The 26,891-nt window shown below is 36.9% G+C and overlaps 1 protein-coding gene across 3 annotated transcripts in view; it reads left to right on the top strand.

The window, feature by feature from the left end:
• LOC150106375 (erythroid differentiation-related factor 1) overlaps nt 1-26,891 on the top strand; it is a 381,623-nt gene that overhangs the window by 294,370 nt on the left and 60,362 nt on the right. For all 3 annotated transcript variants that reach the window (XM_090393103.1, XM_090393102.1, XM_090393104.1), the window contains one exon: nt 25,757-25,974. In XM_090393103.1, the coding sequence (XP_090249229.1) occupies nt 25,757-25,974 (218 nt within the window). The remainder of the gene's footprint in view (nt 1-25,756; nt 25,975-26,891) is intronic.

A 26,891-nucleotide genomic window follows, 5' to 3' on the forward strand; every position in this document is an offset into this window, starting at 1 on the left:
GATGTTTTCTCTATCAACAATTATCTGTATACAATACAGTTCTCAAACCAGTTTTAACTTATGGATCTGAGAGCTGGGTTACAAATAAAACACTTGACCAAAGACTAGAGACCACAGACATGAGAGTCCTAAGAAAGATTAGGGACATTAACAGATGTCATGAATATCAATATTATATTTAAAATGAGGATATTAGGAAAGAATGTGTTAGCTGAGCTAATCTCATGTGATATGGTCACTGAAACAGAATGGAAGAGCAGAGATTAGCAAAACAAGTGTTCTCTGCCAGGTTGGCAAAAAAAGACCCAGAGGAAGACCAAGATACAGATGTATTGATACAGTAAAGAGTGCCTTAGAAGACAGAAATATAAGATCTGATATTGGAGTTTTGACAGATAAGATTGATTTGGAGGAAAAGTTTAGATAGGAAGTTTAGATTTGTACCCATGATGGTGAATTGACTTCAAAATCAACACGTTCTGAATTACAAAGGATGAAACTTGGAAGATAATGTCTGTCATTCTCTATATATCTCAGTTTTAACTGATTACTGGTACCAAGATAACTATATGAGTGGGGGGGGGGGGTCGACATATACATTCATCCCTGATGAGTAGTACGAGACTGGACCGTTTAGTAATTAAATAATTATATTAATTATATTTGATTTAATATAGAGTTATATTAATAATAGTTAATAATTTAGTAATTATAAGTTCATTTAATAAAAGAAACTTTTCTAAACAAATTCTTTTTAAGAAAACACCATTAATCATGTGATAGAAATTTGACTTACTGGGAGATATCATTAAAAAAAGATTGGGGGGGGGGGGTATTAGGAGCATATATTTTTTGTGGCGAGTAAGGTTTTATATAATTTATCAACCTCTGCATATGACATTCTAATAATATAAAATTATGAGCTTAAAGAAAAAAAAAATATATCTCCACTCTCCCATTAAGATGTCTTCCTACAATTAAATGTATTTCTGAGTGATGATATCAATCAGTATGTAAAGAAGAAGGATTCATCTAAAATTCTGAAGTTTTGTTTAACTATACGAGAACTTATTTTGCTTAACAGTCATCATCTCAGTCACTGTTGTCTTTATCTTCCGTTTTATGTATTTCTAATTTCTGCCTATTCTGCCCACTTGACTGTCATACATGTATACATGCACATATATATACTCTTTTAGCAAGCAAGTTGATAAAGAACATCTCTTTAATTTCCTGAAGTGGATCATGAAAATTGCAATCATAATGGAAGTATAATATTTAATCGAGCAGTTCCAAAAAAAAAAAAAAAAAAAGATTTGCAAAGACACGAATGTCATTGTAGATTTTACTCCTTACTTCCAATTGCTTTGAGCATATGGCTTTCTCACTCATATACAAATTCTTAACACTCTGTATAACCTTCAGTATTATGAGAGTGTATACTGACAAATTGTGATAATCACTATGAAGGGATTGAGGTAGAACCATGTAACTTCCACATTATTCTGCATATTTCCTGCAAAGTGTTATACACTTGTTACAATTCTGCTGCATCATTTGCAATCCTCTGAGAAAAAAACCAGTCCTCAGCTTCAGATATGGCTTCATCATCTGTGGTAAATTTTGTTCCTTTCAAGGTTTCTTTAAATTTGGGAATAGGAAATAGTCAAATGGGGCCAGGTCTGGTGAATAGGGTGGGTGAGACAGACACTGAAAGCCTAAGTTGTGTGTTGTCTGTTGGGTTTCATGAGCAATGTGAGCAGGTGCGTTGCTCTACAGAAGCAACATGCGTCTGCTCAGTTTCCTGCAGCGTTTTTGCTTCAGTACCTCCTTCAGAGTTGTTGAAGAAACTGCTGTTGTAACAGTTTCACCTTTTTTGAGGTACTTGGTATGGATTACACCATCCATATCTCAAAATACAATGGAGAACCTTCCCTGCTGACTTTTGGGTTCAGAACTTCTTTGGCCATGGAGAACCTTTGTGTCTCCACTCCACTGACTGTTGTTTGGTCTCTGGGTCATAGTGAGGAAACCATATATCATCACCAGTCACAATACAAGCCAAAATATTTGACCTGATTTCTTAAAAATTCTTTGAGATGACAGCATGTTCTCTCTCTCTCTGTTGGTCAGCATTCAAACATTTGAGGACCCACTTTGCTGAGAACTTCTGCACGTCCAGACATTAGTAGATAATGAATCCAACTCATTCCCCGGATATCCCCAGAGTCTTTGCAATGCTTTTGGTTGGTATTCATCTGTCATCAAGGATCATTGCATGCACTGCATTGATATTTTCAGGTGTAATTGTTGGGGACATCTGTTGTCTCAGGATGCCCAGTTTTAAACTTGTCCACCCATCTGGCAACTGTGGAATATGCTGGGGCACAGTCACCCAATGTCTCACATACACAAAGTTTAGCGAATCTCAGGTGTGAACTTTTCTTGCAGCATAAAAAACATGATGACAGCCTACACTTCTGTGCCTTCAAATTTCTTCAAAACATCTGACATGTTTTCTTATATATCCTAAAAGAAAAGGAACAAATTATTGCAATTTGATGAATGGAAATAACAGGTTTTAAGATGTGTCCTTTTTTGTGGTTATATCAGTTGCTTTAATATCATTTTTGTTCTAGGTGTTTATCAGAACTTTTCAGTTCCCCCTCACCCTCGTAATTTCATAGATCTTCATCAGGGCCTCACCTGTTCTACTTCTCTGTCTCTTAGCTCTTTCTAGGTTCTGGTTCCTATGACAACTGCTCCAAGACATGAAGCTAGTGTTCATGTCTGTCACTGAGATTCACTTCTGCAATATGTACCCCTACATTTCAGGTTTCTATCAATCATCAACCCCAGATCTCTTGTCTGCCCTACTTCCTCCAGTATAGCGTCTCCCATAGAGTATGCAGCATCCTATCAATGTTTCCCAAACCTTAAGACCTAACATTTTTCTGCATTAAAGCGATACCCCCATTCATTTGCCCATCTGTCTAGCTTATTCAAATCCTCTTGCAAGGCTACCACATCTGCACTATTACTAATAACCCTTCCCAGCTTCACATCATCTGCAAACAACTTAATATCCCCCTGCAATCCACTGACAATGTCATTGATATAATGGTTAAACAATATAGGTCTCAGTACTGAGCCCTGTGGGACCCCACTTGTAACCCTCTGCCTCCTTAAAACTGCCCCACCATACACAACTCTCTAATACCTATCGGACAGCCAATCCTGAATCCAGTTGACCAACCTGACATCCAGACCCATGTACTGCAACTTAAATATCTGCTTATCATGTGGCACCCTGTGACATGCCTTTGCTAAGTCCAAGAAAATGGCAATATATGCCTTTCCCTCATCTACTGCTCTTGTAACTTTATTATAAAAGGCTAGCATATTGCTAAAAACAAGAGCGCCCCTTCACAAATCCATGTTGACTCTCACAGATAACATTACCTTCATCTACCCAATACTGTATATGGTCCCTCACTAATTTCTCCAAGATCTTAACAACTACTGATAACACACAAACTGGCCTGTAATTAGACACTTCCAGTCTGCTACTTACCTTCTTTCCATTCCTTGGGCATCTTTCCCACAGCCAGACTTTCATTGAAAAGCCAGATAAAGGCGCTGTCAGTTCTTTAGCACATTCTCTCAAAACTCTTGGTAAAATATCATCCAGTCTTACAGCTTTACTGACATCCAGAGTACTCGGTATTTGGAACACCCTCTCCTCCTACACCTCTAAACCTCAAACCTGCCCTATCCTTCTAGCATTAAAATTTACTCCTGCAGGATGAAATACTCCAATAAAGTTTTCATTTTTCCACAATGAAACCAATGTTTTCCAAATTTTTCAACAATTCCACAATGTCCTCTGCATCAGTCACTCTATTCCCATTTTATCCCACAATGTCATTCTTCTACAGTCATTTCTCCTCCTACTGGCCACATAGCTAAAATATTCCCTAGGATTTTGTTTGTATCTTAGGGCCAATCTCTTCTCATATTCCAGTTTTGCCTTCCTTACCATACTAGTCACTCTCCTGGCCTGTGTCTTATATTCTTCGTCCATCTTCTCTTCACCTGTCTTCTTATATCTCTTCGATAGCCTCTTTTTCGCATGCAGTTCCTGTTTAATATTGTTTGTCATCCACTTTACTCCAAATTGTTTCCTCTTCTTCACTTGTGGAATACAGCTTACTATTGCTGCTAACAAATATTTCTTCACAATTTCCCAAGTACTAATGATATCCCGGCCTTCCAATTCCTCCCTCCATGAACCTTCCCCAAGTTGACGTCTAAGACTATTATAATCACCTGCATTATAATTCCACATACGTTCCCGTCTCTTTGATACTCCTGCATGTCTATTCATCCTCCAAGTCAAAATCATATAGTCACTCTCTCCAACTGGTGGGAGAGATGTCATCTCAGTTATCAACCCTTCTGATGCTATGACCAAATCCAAAACTCTTCAACCTCTTGTTCCCTCCATCACATGTTGCCTAAGACATTTGTCTCTCAAGAATTCTAGAAATTCCATTCCCTTATTGCTACATGCATCTTCCTCTCCCCAATTTATACTATTGTAGTTAAAATCTCCCATAACAATCATTCTTCTTGCACTTGCCAAACTCAACTGTCTAAACATCTCCTGGTCCCCACCCTCTGTGCTCCTTGGTCTATAGTAACACCCCACTAAATATCCTGTCTTGTCCACCTCCACCTCACACCATATGCAGACAATAGCTTAATAGAAAAACCTACTTAAACTCTTCAATAATATCTGGAAATATCGAAAGAATAGGAAACTGGAGTAATAATAAATATTCAAAGAAAAAGGGTCCCTTGGTCATCATTCCAAGTGTGGAAATTACAGAGACATTACTCTTTTAATAACAGCATCTAAACTATATGCATACATCTTAAAGAACAGACTAATTAAATATACAGAAAATTATTTAGAAGAAGAACAATGTGGTTTTAGAAGAGGGAGAGGATGCACAGATGCCTCTTTCACAATACAACAGATCATAGAAAAAAGAAAAGAATTTAACCTACCCACTTCTGTTTATTGACTACAAAAAGGCATATGATAAATTGAATAGAAATCTACTCTCCAAAATATTACAAGACGATAAAATAGCTCTTCAATTAATTAAACAATAAAAAGTCTATACAGAGAAACAAAAAAGTTTGCAGATAGAACATTATCAGAACCTATAACTAAATAAAGGAGTAAGACAAGGCTGTGGCTTATCCCCAATCCTATTCAACATTTATATAAACAGAATCCTAAAAGAATGGAATTAAACTAACAAATAATATACAACTAAATACAATACCTTATCCAGATAATCAAGTACTAATTTCAGATATTCTGAAGATAAACTCCAGATTGCAACTAACCATATAAATGAAATAGCAAAAAAAAATTTTAATGAAAATCCCTGAAACAAAAGCTATGGCAGTGTGTGGAAACACCATGCAAAAAGTCAGAATTATGCTTAATAAAATAATAGAACAAGTTACAGCATTCAAATACTTAGGAAATATAATCTCGCAATATAATACTGATTCACAATTGGAAGCAAGACTACAAATTTACAATAGAATGAATGGCATAATTAAAAGAAATTTTGGAAAACAAATGACTAAAGAAACTCGATTAAGATTACATAATATGACCTCTAAAACATCCCTCAAATTTGGAAGTGAAACTTGGATTCTAAAACAAAGAAACAGACAAAGATTGGAAGCAGCACAAATGAAGTTTCTGAGACTTCTTCTGGGACTAACTAGATTAAATAAAAAGAAAAACACAAAAATAAGAGAACAATAATGATTAGATAGAAAAAAACATCATACAAGAAATAGAAGAATACAAGCAAAATTGGCTACACCACATAGAAAGGATGAATAACAATGGGATTCCTAAACTAGCTCTAGTTTAGAATATAAACCTACAGAAAGAAGAGACCGTGGATGCCCAAGATTAAGATGGAAAGATCGACTTCATCTGCAGAGCAGGAACAGGACGTAAAAAGCCTATGCCTAAATTTCTCCGACAACAACTAAATCAATAACTAGTAAACCTAACCAAATCTGAATTGGCAGCTGTTAAATCTTTAAAAGCAAATCAGGACATCTTAATCACTAGAGCGGATAAATTTAGTGCCACTCTTATTTTAAACTGAACAACTTACATAGGAAAAATGAATCAAATAGTCTCAGACAGTAGCACCTATTAACTTGTAAACTATAACTCAACTAATCAGATTAAAAAGAAAACAGAAAAATTACTTAAATCAGTCATATCTTGGCCTGCGGATTCAGTAAAAAAACTGTAGTACTTCTGCACTACACTTGTTCCCGAGCATTTATGGTTTACCCAAGATTCACAAGCAGAACATACTGCTTTCAGCCAATAATTGACAGCCCCAGTTATCATCTAGTAAATGTGCCAATTAATGATACAATTCTTATTTTACAGGAAAAATTCCCTCCCGATATCACAGTGCTCTTTGCCCATGTCTATTTTGTGTGGCAAATCTTTTTACGTACAAAAACAAGGGTTCACTGTTATCTCCTCCCAGTTGCTAGCTTTTATATCAGGGTTGGGGAACTTCTGGCTCAGGGGCTGTATAAGGCCCACAAAATCATTTGGTCTGGCCCTGGCAAGGCAACCATAGCCAGGACATGAAATTCAACAAATCTAGGGGCTTTTTTCATAGCAACATAAATTTATATTAAGTAAATCATAATAATGACGTAAATTTTGAGGAGAAGCAAAGAACATCCATTACAGGATAGACAGGACACATCGCGTGCATGATGGGACAAACATGTATGCTTCTCACAGTAATGAGACTGATAATAACATTACTGCTAATGAAACATTAGTAGTAATGAAAAAAACAATCTGGAGTGTCATTACAGCTCAAACCATGCTAAACTCAATGAATTGGGAGGCCAAATGCATCTGGATAAAATCAGTGCTCTTCAGCAGAGCTTGGAATCACAACAAGCTGCTTTCACTAGCCCTCGTTATGATGGAGACAACGTTATTCAGATGAGTTATGTAGTAAGCGAGCTATTCACAAAGAAGCTGAGGCCTCATGTAGAGGGAGAGTTTGTGAAAGAGTGCATGGTGGCTGCTGCGGAGTTGTTAGTACCAGACAAAGTAAAATTGTTTCAGAGTGTTAGTTTGTCTTGGAGAACCATCTCAGATCGGATTACTGACTTAGCACAAGATATTGAAAAAACATTGAAGGAGATTCTGCAGGAGATTTCCAATTTTTCACTCTGGCTTATGATGGATACAACGGACATAACAAATACTGCTCAACTGGCTGTTTTCGTTTGTGGGATAATTGCAGAGTTTGACACGCAAGAGCAACTGCTGTCACTGGAAGCCATGGATGGCACTACAAGAGGTGAGGACTTGTTTTATTAATGAAAAAACTTGAGCTAACATTTGGAAAGTTAAGTGGCCTTACTACAGATAGAGCTCCAGCCATGGTTAGCTCGCAAAAAGGGTTAATTGCATTTGTCAAGAAAGAACTGAATCGTCTCAGTCTTGATCCAAGTCATCATCATGCATATCAAGAATTTAGGCCTAACATGGCCTGTTCCAGCCTTAGAAGTCATCGTTGAATTGTTTAAGAGGACGTCCTTGTTTTCTTTTTCCTAATGGCTTGTACTTTAAGGCTTGTTTCGATAATCTTTCTGTTTTCATTCTTTGAACGTGTTCCATCCATTTCTGTTTATATTTTTTAATTTTTCTATAACTGGTTCTTGGTTTAATTCTTTCATAATTTCTTCGTTTCTTTTGTGATCAAATAGGGTATACTTTGCAGTTTTTCTCATAAACTTCATTTCTGCTGTTATTAATCTTTGTCTTTTTTGTTTTATTGTCCAGATTTCACTTCCATACATTAAGACTGGTAGGGCTAATGTATTGTATACTTTTAGTCTGGTTTGTTTTTGAACTAGGTTTGATTTAAATATAGAGTTAATTACACCTGTTATTTTTAAATATTTAATGCAATTTTTATGTTTATATCTTTTTCATTTTCATAAGTGATCATACATCCCAGGTAGTTAAATGAATTCACCTGTCCTAAGATCTTGTTATCTGTTACTATTGTTTTTAATCTTTTTGGTCTTGATCCAAGTGATTTAATTATATCCCACTGCATCATACACCAAGAAAGTCTCTGTGCACAATTGTTGCAGCTCAGCAATGTGATGTCAACAGTAGTGTCATGCATAAATTTTGTCAAAAGCAGAATGTTTAAAAGCCACCGGGTTAAGGAGTTACTGAATGATCTTGAATCTGAATACGGTGATCTTGTTTATCACTGTGAAGTGCAGTGGCTGAGTCGCGGGAGCATGCTCGTGAGGTTTTACAAACTGTGGGGTGAAGTCATGCAGTTCATGGAGATGAAGAGAAAACCTGTCAGGGAACTCATTGATAGCAAATGGCTGTGTGATCTGGCATTCGTGGTGGATATTATCAAGTACCTCTCAGAGCTGAACACCAAGCTACAGGGCCCCAACCAGCTTCTCAGCTCTCTGCTTTCAAATGTGAAATCATTCAAAGCTAAATTAAGGCTGTGGAAAGTGCAACTCGAAAGGAATAACATGGTGCATTTCCCCACTCTGGAAGGACAAAAGCCTTCTACGACAATTGAAAATGCTGGTGAATGTGCGAAATTAATTGAGACATTTAATGAAAGATTCAAGGACGTGAAAAGTAAACAAATGGAATTGAACATATTTGCTACACCGTTCAATGTGGAACCAACTGATGTGCCTGATAACCTACAACAAGAAATCATTCAGCTGCAAAGCAATGATGAGTTGAAAGCTAGATACAGTAACCTCCCACTGTTTGAGTTCTATAAACGTTACATGAGCAATGATGAATTTTCCACTTTGAGGAGACATACATTGAGAAGGAACATAGATGCATAATGAAATATGCATCTATGTCTGGAATAACTTACTGCTGTGCAAGCAGTTCTTTTCAAAACTTACCATCGCAAAGAGTCGACTGTGCTCCAGATTGACTGATGCAAACCTGGAAAAGCAGTTGCGAGTAGCAATGTCATCAATACCAGCTAACATCACATGCCTCACCAAAGAGAAGCAGTTCCAGCCATCACATTAGAGGTGAGTTAATTAAATGTTTGACCAAATATAGCTGGCTAATTTTTAAGTTGATAATTTTGTATGGCCTGCAAATTATGTTATAAATATCCAAATGGCCCTTTGCAGAAAAAGGTTTCCCACCCCTGTTTTATATGAAAGCTTTTGAGCAACAAACTCTAGATTCCTCTACTTTAAAACCCAGTCTAACTTAGATATCTTGACGATATTTTCATTATCTGGTCCCACCAGACATTATATTAGATACTTACTCAGCTACCGTAAAATCTTGTATAGACAGAAATTTTATATTAAATTCTTTCTACATTGATTTTTCTTAGGAATATAAATTAGATTGATTTGCTTGTAATTTTTGTAAGTCTAACTGTTTATATGATATACAACAACAAAGACAAATGGGTATAAAAGATTTGTAATAATAATAGAATGTTTAAGACAAAGAAATATCCCAGACGGATTAAAATAAGAACTGAGGCTATCGCGTTTATGAAGATCAAAAAAACTTAGAGGGTTCCCGTCTTAATGCAGCGACAAAAAGAGGTGGCGAGTGCAGACCCATGTGAATACCCCTAGGGAATGGAAGGGTAGCAAAATTGAAGGTCATTGGAGCAGCTTAAAAGAGGAGAAATCGGGGGCAAAAAAAAAGGAGGTCAGAGGTCGTCCTCACATAGGAGGTCGCCAAGTTCTTGTTTTGTCGGGGAAGGTCGGTCGTGGGTTGCCAGTCGACCGCTAAAAGAGGAGAGGCCAATATCGATGGTAGTCATGGGATAAGCACGCTTTCGCCCAGTTTTCTGTTCTGGCTCTCGGTTTGTATATGTCCCATCGATTCTAGGTCCAGGGACCCGTTCATGCCAACAGATACCCAAAGATGTTAGATGGGTCATTTAAGCAGTGAAAGAAATTAATTCCGGACTTGCAACCACCAAGGTGCCTGCTGATTGCCGCAAGTAGAAGTGCCCCATTGATGCCGAAAAAAAGGTGCTCGTAAGTGAAAAGAAATATTGGAATGAAATAGATGGTAACGATCTCAAGGATCTACCGATGTGGACTAAATGATTTAATACAAAGTAAGGTCTTCTATATATGATTAACTAAAGACAAGAATTGTAGCAGAGATTGCGCTAACGTATTTGTTTATTAGCATTACTTATGGACTGAAGGAAATTAGCTATACAGTGAGAATTTACCTGCTAAGTTGTGAGATATGATAGCATTTATTGTTACCTATAGTTTAACTTGCCTGTTGTATAGCATTGTGAGTCTTTTCTAATATATGATTTAAATCTATGATAATAATTGTGACTACACTTAAGTGTAGGCTCAATTATTATCATAGCCTGTGTACGTAGTGAAATATTGTTGAACTTGGTAGAATAGTTTAAGCTCCTAGCTAAAGTTAATGAGAAGTATAGAGTCAGTAATATTTTGTGTGCTTTGTATTAACCTTTAATGTAACTTGATTAGTATGAATAAATTATTCTCTTTGTCAAATAATTTGCCTGATTCCTGCATACCAATGCACTGCTCATAAAATCGAACCTATATGATCTGAGGGGGATAGTTTGCCACAACTGTAGAATAGTGTTTTACATTGCTTGATAGAGTGTTGAGAGTTAGAAGTATTTCCATGCTAAGTGAAGTGTTTTTTCTTTGGAAAGGTTTTTAAATCTTATCTGCGATTTCTTATGGCACAGCCGAAATAAAAATAAAATTTTTATTTTAGAAATCAATCAATATTGAAAAAATACGCTTGCTGTTATAGCAAAGGAATTCGGCTCTAGCGCAAAGCAAATTCCCAAGTTATGAAATTACGTGCATGTGAATAACATAGCTAATGCCTTGAGAAAGGGGGGGATTAAAGTTGAATGAAAGGATTAAATATAAGACTAAATCAAGCAACAGATTAGCACACAGCATTATGACAAGAATTTAATAAGTATACTTGAACAAGTAACGGATAAATATTGAATAGACATTTAGAATCAAGTATAAATAAAAATTGAGAGTGAAAAACAATAAAATGAATTAATTTTTACACCACCTAAACAAACAACACAAATGCCTACAATTGAAATTGAAAGTCAGGACTATCTTCCCTTTCTAGTACACTTGTCACACATTTTCCTTCCAGCAGTCTTTCCTTCACTGTTTACCTTAAGCCTACACATATTGACCAATATATTTACACCTAAACTCCTACCACCACCCAACACAAAAAAGTAGGTTTCATTAACACACACTAAAAATCAGGGCTTTTTAGATTTGCTCCAGTGAACAAGCACTTAAACATGAATTAAAAGTTATCATTAATACCCTCTTGAAAAATTACGACAGCCAAAATACTATCAATAAAATTCTTCGCAAAACTCCACTTAAAAACAAAAATAAACTAGATTATAATAAAACTGTAGCCATTCCACACATTAAAGGTATATCACATAAAATAAACAAAATATTACAGAAATACTACATTTAAACCTCCTGCAAAATTAAAGAACTTATTCAACTCATTCAAGAATCCACTTCCTCCACTGGCCCACCTGGAGTATACTGTATTCATTGCACCTGTAATTTGCCATATACAGGTGAAACAAGATGTACAATTCCTGCCAGAAAAAAAGGAACATAAACGGTATATTAAGTTTAGTAACTATGGTAAATCTGGCGTTTCTGATCATACCCAGAATACTCTACATAGAATTGATTGGAAAGACACCTGTTGTTTACATCAGTGCTTCCCAAACTTCTGAATGTCAGGGCCCCCTCTGCAAAAATTAAAATATTTCACGACCTCCCTCGAAAAAAAATCGTAATAGAGATATATTATTATAATATTTATTATATTTATATTCAATACAAAACATACACAGTGAATATTGCAAAAATCAAATGCATATATTACATTTTTTGCCTCTTACCGTTTGGTTCTGAAGACGATGCGATGTGGGCTGTTCTGGTAAAATATGAAATACTGTCCTTTTTTTTTTTTAGTCTGTTTCTGCTTCTTCTGATTATTTGCGGGATTTTTTTTATTTTATTTTTTATCAACCACTTATCCATCTCAGGGTTAAATTTTTTAATGTAGAATAGATCAAATAATAGCACCACTTACCGATACTGGCACACCACTAACTAACAACATGAAATTAGTGAATATTACCTGAATAAGGGAATCCCAGCACCAGGAACATTTTTCTCTTTTGTGACTTTTCTCCCTTTACGGTAATTAAGCCTAACGCGAAACAGACAGCAAAGGCAGGTTATTAAAACGTGCATATGATTGGTGCGGTATTAACAAAAGATCGCGCAACCGAAAGATAAAAGCATAGCTAACAATTGAGTTGAAATGCTAATCTCTTCAACCGAATTCCATATGTGAAACTGCCATAACATTCATTATATATATATATATTACTTAGTTTTAACACTTTTACGAATTTTAACACGTTCGGTTGAATTTTATTGCTGCCTTGGGAAATCGAACTCACACACATCTAATTAATAACAATAGTTTTTAGTTAGATACTGTTTGCCCATGCAACATATGGTTTTGTTTCTGTCTATACAGCATAGTTTCTGTATGAGGGGACATGTGATTCATTAATTAGTGTGTTTTTATCCCAGTTGTCTCTAATTGCACTATTTGTTGAGAAATATATTACACAGACTCCTCATACCCTATTCACTGGCATAATAAAAGTACTTATTTTTATTGCCTCTGCAGTATAGTGGCTCTTAGTGAGGGCATGTTGTTTACCACTGCAAGCGAGTTACTATCTCCCCACATGAACTTGTTTAAGCTTTTTTTCATGTGTGAAGTATATGCGAAACTTTTATTGGTAACAGAAAACTAGCTCGGATGACAGTGATAATATAAAACCAGTTTTGATATGTATATAAAGTCAATATCGACAGTCCCTGATTACGAACGCTTTATGAAAGGGACAGAAAGATTTGGAACTTCCCTGGAGAGCATTCGAAGTAAATACAATTAACCACTGCTTTGAAATGAAACATATGAATAAGCAATATTTACTAATATTCGTTAAGCGCCGAAATACGCAGGAAGCAAAGTTTGTGAACCAACACCAATGCGTGAATTTTTCCATTAAAATATAAAAAATAACCTATAAAAAATAATAAATAATAATAAAAAATAAAAAGAACACCTTGGTTCGATGCGAGTATCGTTGGTCTCGATGCTCCATCGTCATCGTGCTGCTCCAGATGATGACCTTAATATAAAGTGCAAAACATCTGGAAATTAAAGTAATTATTCTCAACACAGTTGTGGTCTCTATAATTTTACTAAAATAGCACGTGATGTTTCAAGCTTTATATCAAGGCCATCTTAGGAATACATATATGCACTGGGACACAAGGACATTACTGCTCTGGTCAGCCACTGACCAGCCTGACCTCTTGTAAGGGAGAGGGAAAAAGAAGAAAAGATTAAAAATTAAATAATAACAAATGACAGTGAAACATAAAAGATAGTGGAACCACATCAATTGTTAACGGTTAGGGCTTAATTCTCTACAGTCCTGTTATCTTTAAGTTCTTTTTATTGTCTTGGTAACCACTGGTTTAACATTGATCTGTATTTCTGTTCTTAGTTCTGTTATCCTATTCTCTAGTTGTTACTTGTGTTGCAAGTAGACCTTTAAGCAATTGTTCTTGTTAAGATTGGGATGATGGATTAGAATCTCATAGCCTGCTTTGAATTTTCTTTCATACCAAGTTTTGGTACAGTATAATGCATGAACAGAAAAGTCTGATTTACCATAATTCAAGAATGTAACTTATAGTATATAGACCACATGTTTTTAACAAGAATCAAACTTCATTAAAAAGAATGATACAATCTCACAAGTTTTGTAAGTCATTAGACTTCCATCATCATCAGGGAAACAACACTATAAAAAAAGTAGAAAAAAAAATTACACAAAACAGGTTTTTCATTAACTTCAACAGTGTTGTACATATAAACAGTGACAAAAAAAAAAAAACCGTTGGTATACTAGAAGTTAAATGAACATTTGCTAAGCCACAAAAATATTAGGTGTCATAAGGAATTTAATGTTGTTTGTGTTCTTAGTGTGATTAGTATATTGTCTGGATGGGTAGGGGAGAAGATCCTCAGAAAAGCTGAATAAACTTTTAATCTTATTCCTGTTTAAATGTAGCCTTAATATTGTATTTTTCAGTATTCTGTCTTATTTCTGAGATATTCCCCTAATGTAAAGAATTACTATGGCCTTGTAACATTTTTAATGATATTATTTAAGGAAATTACAATGTAGACTATATATTAATTAGAATAACCTTAATTTAAATGTGAGCTTAACTAAACAAAACTGAACTTATTCATACTTACTAAATAGCATAAGGAAATTACAACATACAATAGAATATACATTAAAATAAATTTTAATACACTTCCAATATTTCGGCAGTCACGTTGCCATTATCACAGGAACTTAAATACAAGACATGTGCACGCAAGCACAACACACAATAAATTAGGAACAAAGCAGGAAGCTATTCTTTCTCCTAAAAGTCCTCTGATGGTGCCCCCTAGCAGACAATGTTGGTATTCTTGGCCGATTGGACTGAAGGTCTTCTGATATAGGTTTCCCAAATTTGGGGCAGTCTCATGCAACCAAATTTGTTTAGGTTTGGATTGTTTCTTAGGGCTGAGGCTGATTTTATGAATAGCCTTTCATATTTGAATTTACTACGATGTATTATCATGGCTTTCTTCCACCATATTCTATGGCAGGAATCCAGCGCATGGTCTGCAAGACCAGAGTGGTTGTATTGGTGAATTCTGATATTAGCTGTCCTGCCTGTTTGGCCAAAGTAGAACAGCTTACCGCTGCAAGGGACTTGGTATACACCAGGTAGATCTAGGGGGGGGGGGGGGTCTTTAGTGGAGCGGATAAGGGATGGCAATTTTTTATAAGATCTGTAACAAGAAGTTAAGTCGTGTTTTTTTAGGATTTTTGTAATTTTTTCCGAGGTGCCTCGGATATAGGGAATGGTGATGGATTTAAAGTAATCCTTGTTGTGAAGGGGGGAGGGGATTGTGGTTTATTGGTTTCAATATGTTTTGGATTTTTGGGGGGGGTAGCTATTGGCTAAGAAAGTGTTGAGAATGTGGTTTAGTTCTGTGATTAGGGCATTGTCATTTGAACAGATAAGTTTAGCCTTGTTGTGTAGTGTCTTAATGACTCCATATTGTTGGGAGGGAGGGAATTGTTGGTGAATGTATCTGCCAGTATGGGTGGGGATTTTCTATAAACTGAGACAGCTAAGGTTCCATCAGGCTGGCAGGTGACTAATGTGTCTAAGAAAGGAAGGCAGTTGTTTTTTTCTTCTTCCAGGGTGAACTTGATTCTGGAGGTGTTGGTTGTTTAAGTGTGTTAGGAAGGAGAGGAGTGCATTGGAGCCATGTGGCCAAATAGCAAACACATCATCAAGATAGCGAAGCCATGTAGTTAGTTTTTGCGGGGCAGAGTTTAAGGCTTTCTCTTCAAAAGTCTCCATATAGAAGTTGGCCAAGGGTAGGGAGAGTGGAGAACCCATGGCTGTCCCCTCTATTTGTTTGTAGAATTTTCCTTGCCAAACAAAATAGCCTGAGTTCATTGTGAACTGAAATAGGGTTGTGATATTGGAAGGAAATTTAGCTTGGATTAGCTCTAAGGATTCTTTGAGTGGGACATTTGTGAATAGGGAGGAGACATCAAAACTGACCATTACGTCAGTGTGTTTGAGTATAAGGTTTTCTATTCTGGCTTTGAAGTTGGCTGAGTTTTTTATGTGTGAAGGTGTGTTGCCAGTATAGTGTGTGAAGGCTTTGGCCAAATGTTTAGCTAGTTTGTATGTGGGGGGAATCAGTACCATCCACTATGGGATGTAATGGCACATTTTCTTTATGTATTTTTGGGAGTCCATATATACGGGGGAGATATGGAGTTAAACAGTTTTTTAATTTGTTAGTGACTTCTACAGGCCAAGAAGTGACCTTCTTAAGGAGCCTGTGGAGTTTTCTAATTTGTGAGTTGGTGGGATTGTACTCAATAGGGAGGTAAGTAGCGCGATCTAACAATAGAGCATTGCTTACCTGTGTAATCCTTTTGGTTAAGCAATACTGTGGCGTTCCCTTTATCTGCATTGGTGATTATTATTTCCTTGTTTTTCTTTAATTCTTGCAGAGATTTAATTTCTTTATTGGGCATGTTGGTTTTTGGTGGATTTGCTTTGGTCAGAACACAAGCTACATCCAGTCTAATAACGGTGACGTGGTTTAGAAGGTGTCGAATCCTGCATTCAATTTGTATCATAATGTCTTCAGCAGGTATTCTTCTGGGCGCAATAGTGAAGTTGTGGCCATGTGAGAGAGCGTAGAGTGCTTCGGGTTTCAAACTAATTGACGAAAGGTTGACTACCATGTCAGTAGGAAGTTGTGGTTTGGAGTTTGAGTTTTTTTTTAAATTCTCAATTTTTTTGATGTGTCGTTCCCATACTTTTTTAGAAAATAGACCAAATCTCATGGTTTAAAGTGCTGGAAGCTCATCTTCGAGTGCCTGGATAGTTGAGTTAGTGTCACACAGGTAAAGGTGAGCAGCGGCGATTTGTTCCCTGAGCAAATTTGCTGGCATGGTTATAAATACGGAGAGCCTTTTGGGAAACGAAATGGTGCTTGAATTTGACACAGTTTGGGATTACCTGGTTATCCCAGCAGCGTTTTAGGAAAGCGAGACAATTCAGTTGTCTTGATAACTTCGACTTCATTTTACCGTAATGGTGGGCTTTACATGCGATGGAATCTCCGAGGATTATCGTAATTCTTGTGGAAAGGCTTAGACGTTGGTTATACATTCTTACTAAATAGCTTAAGGAAATTACAACATACAATAGAATATACATTAAAATAAATTTTAATACACTTCCAATATTTGCACTCAAACTCCAGACCACAACTTCCTACCGACACGGTAGTCATCCTTTCGTCAATTAGTTTCAAACCTGAAGCACTCGACGCTCTTTCATGTGGCCACAACTTCACTATTGCACCCAGAAGAATATCTGCTGAAGACATTATGATACAAATTGAATGCTGGATTCGACACCTTTCAAACCACATCACCAACGATATTAGACTGGATGTAGCTTGTGTTCTAACCAGAGCAAAACCACCAAAAACCAACATGCCCAATAAGGAAATTAAATCTCTGCAAGAATTAAAGAAAAACAAGGAAATAATCACCAAAGCAGATAAAGGGAATGCCACAGTATTGCTTAACCAAAAGGATTACACAGGTAAGCTGAATGCTCTATTGTTAGATCGCGCTACTTACCTCCCTATCGAGTACAATCCCACCAACTCACAAATTAGAAAACTCCACAGGCTCCTTAAGAAGGTCACTTCTTGGCCTGTAGAAGTCACTAACAAATTATTAATTTGATTTTAATGATGCTGGTTTAGCGCAATTGGAAGAATAGGGAACATTGCACCCTCCGATTGGAAAAGACCTGGGTCCGATTCTCGTTGTGACGAGGGGAGTCTTTATATGGGCTCTTTCAGTTGGAGATGAGTTAGCCGATCTCATTTGGTGGTGGCAGGGTTTTTTCTCACTGAAACTCTGGTTTTTCATCCCACATATAGACAAATTGCCCTTCAGGAGACATGCAATTTGCAGACAAAAAATACTGTTGTTGATGATAATGGGCGATAGATGCCATTGATGGTGGTAGTGTCAGTGTTGGAGAATTAAGTAGGATTGTAGAGGAAGAGATGTATTTAGCGAAGTAGAATAGATTGCCCTCCCATGATAAGTCTTTGGACTCCCTGGAGGTGTCACATAATAATAATAATATTTATGCATTGTAACTCACCATAGAAGTCAGTTGAGGAGGGGAAGCAGCAGAAGGATGTCAACTTGTCGGTGAAACGATTACCATATTTTCTTGAATATAACTTGCCCTCAATAACTCACACGTCTGATTTTACTTTACGAAAAAATACATTAAAAAGTTTTGCACACACAAAAAATGTTTGAACATGTTCACGTCGAGGCGATAGTAACTCACTCCCCACAGTTAACAACATGCCCTCCCCAACAGCCATTATACTGCAGATGCAGGAAAAACAAGTAGTTGTATTGTATCCTTGAATAAGGTACAGAGGCTTTTGCTGTCTGTGTAATATATTTCTCAACAAATAGTGCAGTTACCGAGAACTGGAATAAAAACAGCACTAACTAATGAATCACATGTCTCCTCTCATGGAAACTATGCTGTATAGACTGAAGCAAAACCATATCTTGCACTAAAAACTAAAGTATCTAACTAAAAACTATTGTCCAATTTTTCAATTATATGAAATAAGTGTTTGTTTTATTGCATTTGAAATTCTCAATGTCATTATGACAGATCACAAAGGCTAACTTCAAATAAAATTCTACCACGAATTGAAACATGCCATATAATGAGTGCGTGTGTTTGCCTGCCAGCTCAAACGCAAACAAGCAGCCATAAAATTCAACCAAAGGTTGAAACTTGGTGTGAGTTGAGCCCGCCGGTAATGAGAAGTTACATCGGAATGATAAACGACACCCTTTCATGAATGTGTTAAAACTAGGACATGTATAGTGAATGTTGTTATGACAGTTTCAGATGTTATGGAATTCGGTTGAAGAGAATTAGCATTTCAACTCAATTGTTACTTGCCTTTGGGTCACGCGATCTTTTGTTAATACCACACCAATCATATGCGCGTCTTCATCACTGCTCTCTCGTGTAAAAGAAAATTAAACTTGTACATATTGTAACAATTAAAAAAAAAAGGTTGAATAATTTATAAGCATATAAAAGGATATCACCTATAAATCATTGACGTGCCAGCAAAATTCTTGGATGTGCTACCTCTGGCATGAGTGCCATAGGTTCACCATCTAGGATCTAGGAGAAATGAAAAAAGTAAATGAATTTCATTGCCTAATGAAACACCACATCTTACTTGAGGCCTAAACTGACTATTGTTATGTACGGTCTCAAGTTTCTGTATCTGCACCTCCCTTACTGGTTTTGCATGTGTTACCCTTCAAGGATATAGCAGTAAACAGTTTCACAGGCTGTCTTAACTAAGAGATCAAACCTAATAGTAGTGAATCAGGAAGCTTTCTACCAACAAGCCAGTGAATTATTCTGCTGATGCTTACCTCTGCCAAATTATACCTAGAAGGGAGTTCAAATATGGTGGTACATTTGGGAGTCCTTCCATTTCAGGTCTCTACTCTTTATATATCCTGTATATATCTTGGATATATACATATAGGAGAAAAATTAGGGTAGTAAACAGATGGCATCAATAGCAGAATTATATTAAAATTAGGATATTAGGAAGAAACTTGACATTGTTAGCATTCAGAAACATACGAGCAATACGTTTCAGCCATTTCTAGATGTTTTTTTATAACTTAAAAATGCCTATTTTTTGACTTATGTGACTTTTGTTGTGTACTGATATATTCCTATAATGGATTTCCTCGTTATTCTCTTTCATCTTGAAACTTTAATAATTATTGGTTTCTGTCAATTACTCTTTGTTTTGTCATATGCTGAGCAGATTGGTTGTTTATTTTAGGTTCGGTTCAGCAAGTCATCATCTGGCTAACAACAGTAGACTAACATATTGTGTGTGGACAACTGTATATAATATTTGCAGATTGCTTTGGGTATGGATTAGTTCTCATTTACAGCTACACAGATAATTCAAAATATGTCTTCGCTTCAACCACCAATGCATATAAATGATTTGAAATCAGTTTTGCTGGCAAGTTTTGATTTTATTGAATGGGCATTCATTGCAATTGCTTTGACCCCTTTCCGCTCATCAGAAGTATTGATCCTATGAGATTTCATTTTTAAAAGAAGTCACTGAGGAAAAGATTTTGTCAAATGTAGAGCCAGGCCTGGTTGGACGAACAGTTAGTGTATCCACTCTCCACCCAAAACGCTGCAGATTCTAATCCCACCATTGGCATGGATGTTTGTGATTGTCTGTGGAAATACTAGGGGAGGTGGCAGCCGGCAGATCGTGTTGGTGTAGTTGGTGTATTGGAGTGGTGGAGACAGAGAGAGAGAGATGTAGGGTAGATGTCCTCCCTCGATGAGTCTTTGGACTCCCTGGAGGTGTCACATAATAATAATATAATAAACATATAATGCAATGTTTGGACATTTGAATTCTTCTTATTTAACTCTAGTGAGGATATTCACTGTGCCATACATATTATTATTATTATTACATCACCTCCAGGGAGTCCAAAGACTCATCGAGGGAGAGCATCTATTCTACAGCTCTTTGTCTCACTACTCCACCAACCTTCATCATCTAGCACCAACGCCATCTAGCGCCGACTAGATGGCATTGGTGCTAGATGATGAATGGATGTTTATGATTGTCTGTGAAGCTACTTCACAGACAATCATAAACATCCATGCCCATGGCGGGATTCGAACCCGCAGCCTTTCGGCTGGAGAGCAGATACGCTAACCACTCGGCCAACCAGGACGGCAAAGTATGATGACACTGTTCCTAAATTGCATGGCTTGTAACTTTATATTAAATGAGGATAACTCCTGTAATAAAAGCTTAGTTTTTATTTATGCAGTGTGTTATCTGTGGTGTCACACCAGACAAATTAACATCCCAAAATTTTTATCATCATCATCAAATTCCTGCCATGCACCCTCAAGGGGTGTACAGGATATGATAGTACTACATGAAAAAATTACATCATTACTAACTTCCTATCTACAATTTTCCTCCAAATCAGTCTGTTACTTGTCAAGACTCCAACATTATCAGTCTTATATTTCTATCGTCTAAGGCACTTTGTACCATATCAATCCACCTATATCTTGGTCTTCCTCTGGATCGTTTTGCTACCAACCTGGCAGAGAACACTTGTTTTGCTAGTCTTTCTTCGCCCATTCTCTTTAAGTGACCATACCACCTGAGATTAGCTCTCTGCTATCGCATTCCTGAATGCTAACATTGTCGAGTTCTTTCCTAATATTCTCGTTTTTAATATGATGTTGCCATTGATGCCATCTGTTCACGCCTATAATCTTTCTCATAACTCTTATATCTGCGGTTTCTAGTCTTTGGTCAAGTGTTTTACTTCCGACCCAGCTCTCAGATCCATAAGTTAAAACTGGTTTGAACTGTCTTGTATACAGTTAATTTAGTGTTCCGACTAATTTCTCTCTTATACCATATGAATTTATTCAATTGACTTCCCACCATACCAGCTTTGCTGATATGGTGGGAAGACACTGCCGATTCTGTTGTCTATTTCTATATTTAATTTACCATCTTCAGTAAAAATCATGCCTAAGTAGCTGAAATGTTTTACTTCTTCCACAGGTTCTCCATTCACAACACAATTGACATTTTCAGTGATTCTGCCTATTTTCATTGTCTTTGTCTTTTTATTGCTGACCTTCATACCATATCTATTATAACAAGTATTGAATTTAGTCAGAGAATCTTGCAGACTTGTAGCGGATTTATTTAGAAGTATAACATCATCCGCATAAAGCAAAGAGCTGACATTAACATCTCCAATTTTGATATCATGTTTAATACCACTTTCCTTCATAATTTGATCCATATAGACAATGAATAACAGAGGGGATAATGTACATCCTTGTCTCACACCAGATTTAACATTAAACCATCTTCCTGTACCTCCTTCAATTCTAACTGCTGACTTACAACTCAAATAACGACCAAATATTGCTTGATATAATGCCCCATTCACACCATATAACTGCAGCGTATAACCATAGTGTATTGAATAGCTTGTCTCTTGGCACCTTGTCATATGCCTTTTCCAAATCGACAAAATTTAAATACAGATCTTTGTTATATTCCCATGCTTTCTCAACTATTTGTTGTAAAGTGAAGATCTGATCCTTATTTGGCCTGAATCCAGCTTGTTCTTCACCAAGCTTTTCTTCCACAATTCTTCTCAACTGTTTCTCAAGTATACTTGCATAGATCTTGCCAGGAACACTCAGTAAGAAAAATCTCTGTAATTCTCACATTCAGTTTTATTTTCCTTTTTATATATGGGTACTATGAGAGCTCTACTCCAATCACCGTGAATTCGTCCCTCTGTCCAGGCTTTCTGAACTATGCAGTGCAGCCACTGTAAGACTCTTATACCACCATACTTCAGCATTTCTGGCCGAATATCATCTACTCCTGCTGCTTTTCCACATTTCCTTTTCCCATTTGCCTTTGATGGCGTTTTCTACTTCAAGTATGGATATGTATTCTTGACTGCATGCCTGGGCAGTGTTTTTTACCATTGTGCTGTCATCACTGCTTGTTTCATTTAGCAGTTTTTCAAAGTAATTACTCCATTCTTCAAGGATATCTTTTTCTCCCGTTTTCATGTCACCTTTATCATCTCTAACTCCTTTTACAGCACTCTTTCCTCCATTCCTAAGCTTCTTCAACAACCTCCAGAATATTTTGCCACCTTCTTGATATTTATTTTCTATATTCCTGCCAAAGTCCTCCCATGACTTTTGTTTAGCTAGTTTTACACAGTGTTTAGCATTCTTGCATTTGTCTCTATATTCTCTAAGAGCACAAGCTGACTTATTTGACTGGAACTTTTGATACGCTTTCTTCTTTTCCTTCACTGCTTCTTTAACTTCCTCTGTCCACCAGGGAGTTCTGATTTTTTTATCTTTGTACACAACCTCACCACATGCCTCTCTGGTTGAATCAATCAAGGTTTTCTTCAAGGCTTGCCACTGAATCTCCAAGGTTTGGTTCCTGTTCTCAAACTCTCATTTTTTCTTCAATAATCTTTGTGTATTTTAGTCTACAGTTCATATCTGAGAGCTGCTCAACTTTTATTTGTTTTAAAACTTTCTTACATGTTATTCTTTTCAATATGAAATTCAATTTTATCCTGCTCAAGACTAAATAGTGATCACTTCCAATTTCAAATCCTCTGTAGACTCTGGTGTCTTGCACCAGGGAGAAAACGTCACTATCAACAATAACATAGTCAAGGAGACTTTTCTTATTCCTAGCCTCTTCTCTCCATGTGAATTTGTGCACATTTTTATGTTGGAACATGGTGTCAGTAATAACCAGTCCATGTCCTGAGCAGAAATCCAACAGATATTTGCCATTATTATTAGCTTTGCTCTTTTCTCCAAATTTTCCCAGAACATTTTTATATATCTGACAATCACTTCCTACTCTGCTATTTAGATCCCCAACAAGGGCCAACTTTTCCTTTTTCATTGTGTCAGTTGCCTTCTCTAGAGCCTCAAAAAATTCCTCCACTTCTACCTTAGTAGAACCTTCTGTGGGACATATATCTCATTGTCCAGTTCCCCATTCTCATATTTGCCCACATTACTGTACTTGAGACTGTCTGCCATTCAAGAAGATTAGCCTCATATTTTGTGTTGAATACTATTGCTACTCCTTCTTTTCCTTGATTGTCATTACCTGAATATAACATTTTGTATTTATTGCTCAGAAAGATCTCACCAGTTTTCGTCTTTTTTGTTTCAGTCACCCCTATTATGTCAATCTGGTACTTATCTAATTCCTCAGCTAGTTCCATTTCTTTGCCATTCAGGCTTCTTACATTGATAGTACCGATCTTTAACTCTGGTGATTTTTTATTAATATAGAAATGTGAGTGACAAGATTTTTTGAAAGCAATAGTTGTCTGATCACTGAAGTTAAGCAAACCACCAAGCTCAGTCAGTACTTGAAAGGGTTATAACCACCTTGGATTTCTCGGTGCTTCTGATAACCAGTTTCATTTTCTAAAAGTGACAGTTAAGTTGGATAAAGGAAATAGATAGATGATGCTGCTAGACTTTGCAAGAGCATTCAATGACTGCCAATTCAGTGTAGCAAATTGAGAAGGCTAAGAATTCGAGGGTGATTGTGGACAGAGTTGAAGTTCAGAGGATATGGATTAGTTGGATGTTGAAAGCGCGAGCAGTGCTTTTGAGGGGGGGGGGGGAATGCTGCACATGTGTGTAGGAGATTATTATCAAAGCTTGTATCTTATCTCATGTCATCTTCCTTTTACCCTCTTTTATCTTGTGGTGTCAAGGGTTTATTAATCATCGGATCTCAAACCATTCACAGGATAAGGTGAACCCCTTTGTCTACTTATCCTGTGAACATACGGTACACCAGGGGGGTAGGGCTGACTTTTATATATAAAAGTCAGCCCCCCCCCGGTGTACCGTATATCCGTAGTGTTGAGTTCTCAAGGCTGGTTTGCTTGCTTTGCGGGATGAAAAACCTCAGGATAAACTGGGGAAAAAACCCTACTGTCCACGCCCAAGACCAGCTAACTTGGCTATGGCTGAGGAAGATCCTTCAGTTCCTCACGTCACCAGCGGGAATCGAACCTAGGACACTCCTTCCCCAGGCATATGGTTGTGAAGTGCACAGCCACTAGGCTACTGGTTTGCCTGCTTTGCGGGATGATAAACCTCAGGATAAACTGGGGAAAAAACCCTACTGTCCATGCCCAAGACCAGCTAACTTGGCTATGGCTGAGGAAGATCCTTCAGTTCCTCACGTCACCAGCGGGAATCGAACCTAGGACACTCCTTCCCCAGGCATATGGTTGTGAAGTGCACAGCCACTAGGCTACTGGTTTGCCTGCTTTGCGGGATGATAAACCTCAGGATAAACTGGGGAAAAAACCCTACTGTCCACGCCCAAGACCAGCTAACTTGGCTATGGCTGAGGAAGATCCTTCAGTTCCTCACGTCACCAGCGGGAATCGAACCTAGGACACTCCTTCCCCAGGCATATGGTTGCGAAGTGCACAGCCACTAGGCTAATCGCGCAGACCAAAGCTTGTATGTATATATATATATATATACATATATATATATAATTTATCCTTGTAGTTGCCTATGGGTTGACAAGGGCATGAGGATAATATTTTTGCTTGGAGATTGGCAAATTAATGGATTAGGTTGCTAGAAGGGACTTATGAGGTCTTGGCTATGGCTGAGGAAGATCCTTCAGTTCCTCACGTCACCAGCGGGAATCGAACCTAGGACACTCCTTCCCCAGGCATATGGTTGTGAAGTGCACAGCCACTAGGCTAATCGCGCAGACCAAAGCTTGTATGTATATATATATATATATATATATAATTTATCCTTGTAGTTGCCTATGGGTTGACAAGGGCATGAGGATAATATTTTTGCTTGGAGATTGGCAAATTAATGGATTAGGTTGCTAGAAGGGACTTATGAGGTCTTTGTTAATGAATCCATTTAAGAGAGAGGTGTGAATAATGGTTAATTGTAGATCTCTTGTGATTGGTATTTCCACCAAGTCTTCAGACTTGGTGGAAATACCAATATAATAATAACAGTAGTAGTTTTATGTGTCGGTTTATTTTATATATAAAATTCAGCAGGTATGAAAATTATAACAATATTGCTTAAGTTTTATGAGAAAGTTTTTTTTTTTTTTCAGAAAAGTTAACAGATATTGCAGAATTATGGAAAAAAAGTTTGCAATTTCTAGAAACAGGAATTCAGGCATTTAAATCAGTGGATGATATAGCAAATATAGCTTTACTAAATTCCAATGCAGGTAGACTAATGAGATTATGGGCATATTCTTCTGTTCCACTTGGTGCAGATGGTAAACGAAATGAATTTTCTCATCAGGAAAGACAGTATTATAATAAGGTTTGTGTAATGCATTTTCAGTTTTATATTTTGTCTGTAATTTTAGAGATTTTTCTGTTGTAGGCATTCTGTTATACTGATCTTCCAGGTAGTAGAGTTGAGTAATACTCTGTTTTAAATAGCTCTATGTGCCATAAAAGGACATATGTTATATCTTTTCTCTAGGTGAAAATACTTTGCATTTAATAAATGCAAATACTATTATGGCGCATGTGCGCGCACACACACGCACACACACAGAGAGAGAGAGTAAGGCTCCAGTTAATATTACTCCATTCAACTCTGTTTCATTATAGCACTTTTTTTTGCAGTTGCTCAATAAAATGGTAATTCCCAGGTTCTCCAGCTTCAAACGATAGTACCTAATATACTAGCTCCCAAAGTAATTCGATGCATCTGATACAAAATACATTCATTTAGTTGTTAAATATATATAGTAGTTCCTCCACATCATTCCCTGAATGATGTGGAGGAACTTGTAGAAGTAAGAAGATTTTGGTTCCATTGTATAAGGGGGTACTGATTAGGTCATGTATGGACTACTGTGCACAGATTTCATCAACTAGTTTTCAAATGGATGAAGAGATGTTGGAAAGTTAGTGGGAGGTTGTTATAGTATTAATGCTGAAGAGGTTTTTCATAAAATGATGGAGATTGGAGAAGAACAAGGTCATCCCTAGAAGCTGTATAAGGAGGGTGTGAGCAAGGGTATGGTGTCTGCAGAGAATTTGAATGTGCTTAAGGCAAGGTATGATGAGCTCTGTGTGTGTGACAATGGGATCTCCTAGATGACTCTTTGACTCCATGGAGTTTTAGGATAATAATAATAAATTTTCTTCCCAGATGAGTGTAGATGGTATCTTGTATTATGTTGATTTTGTTAATTTTTATATTTACCTATATCAGATCTTCCTAAA

This window comes from Typopeltis vanoorti, chromosome 5, assembly GCF_054136105.1.
Source record: "Typopeltis vanoorti isolate ZY-2024b chromosome 5, IOZ_Tvanoo_1.0, whole genome shotgun sequence".
NCBI classification, from domain to species: Eukaryota; Metazoa; Arthropoda; class Arachnida; order Uropygi; family Thelyphonidae; genus Typopeltis; species Typopeltis vanoorti.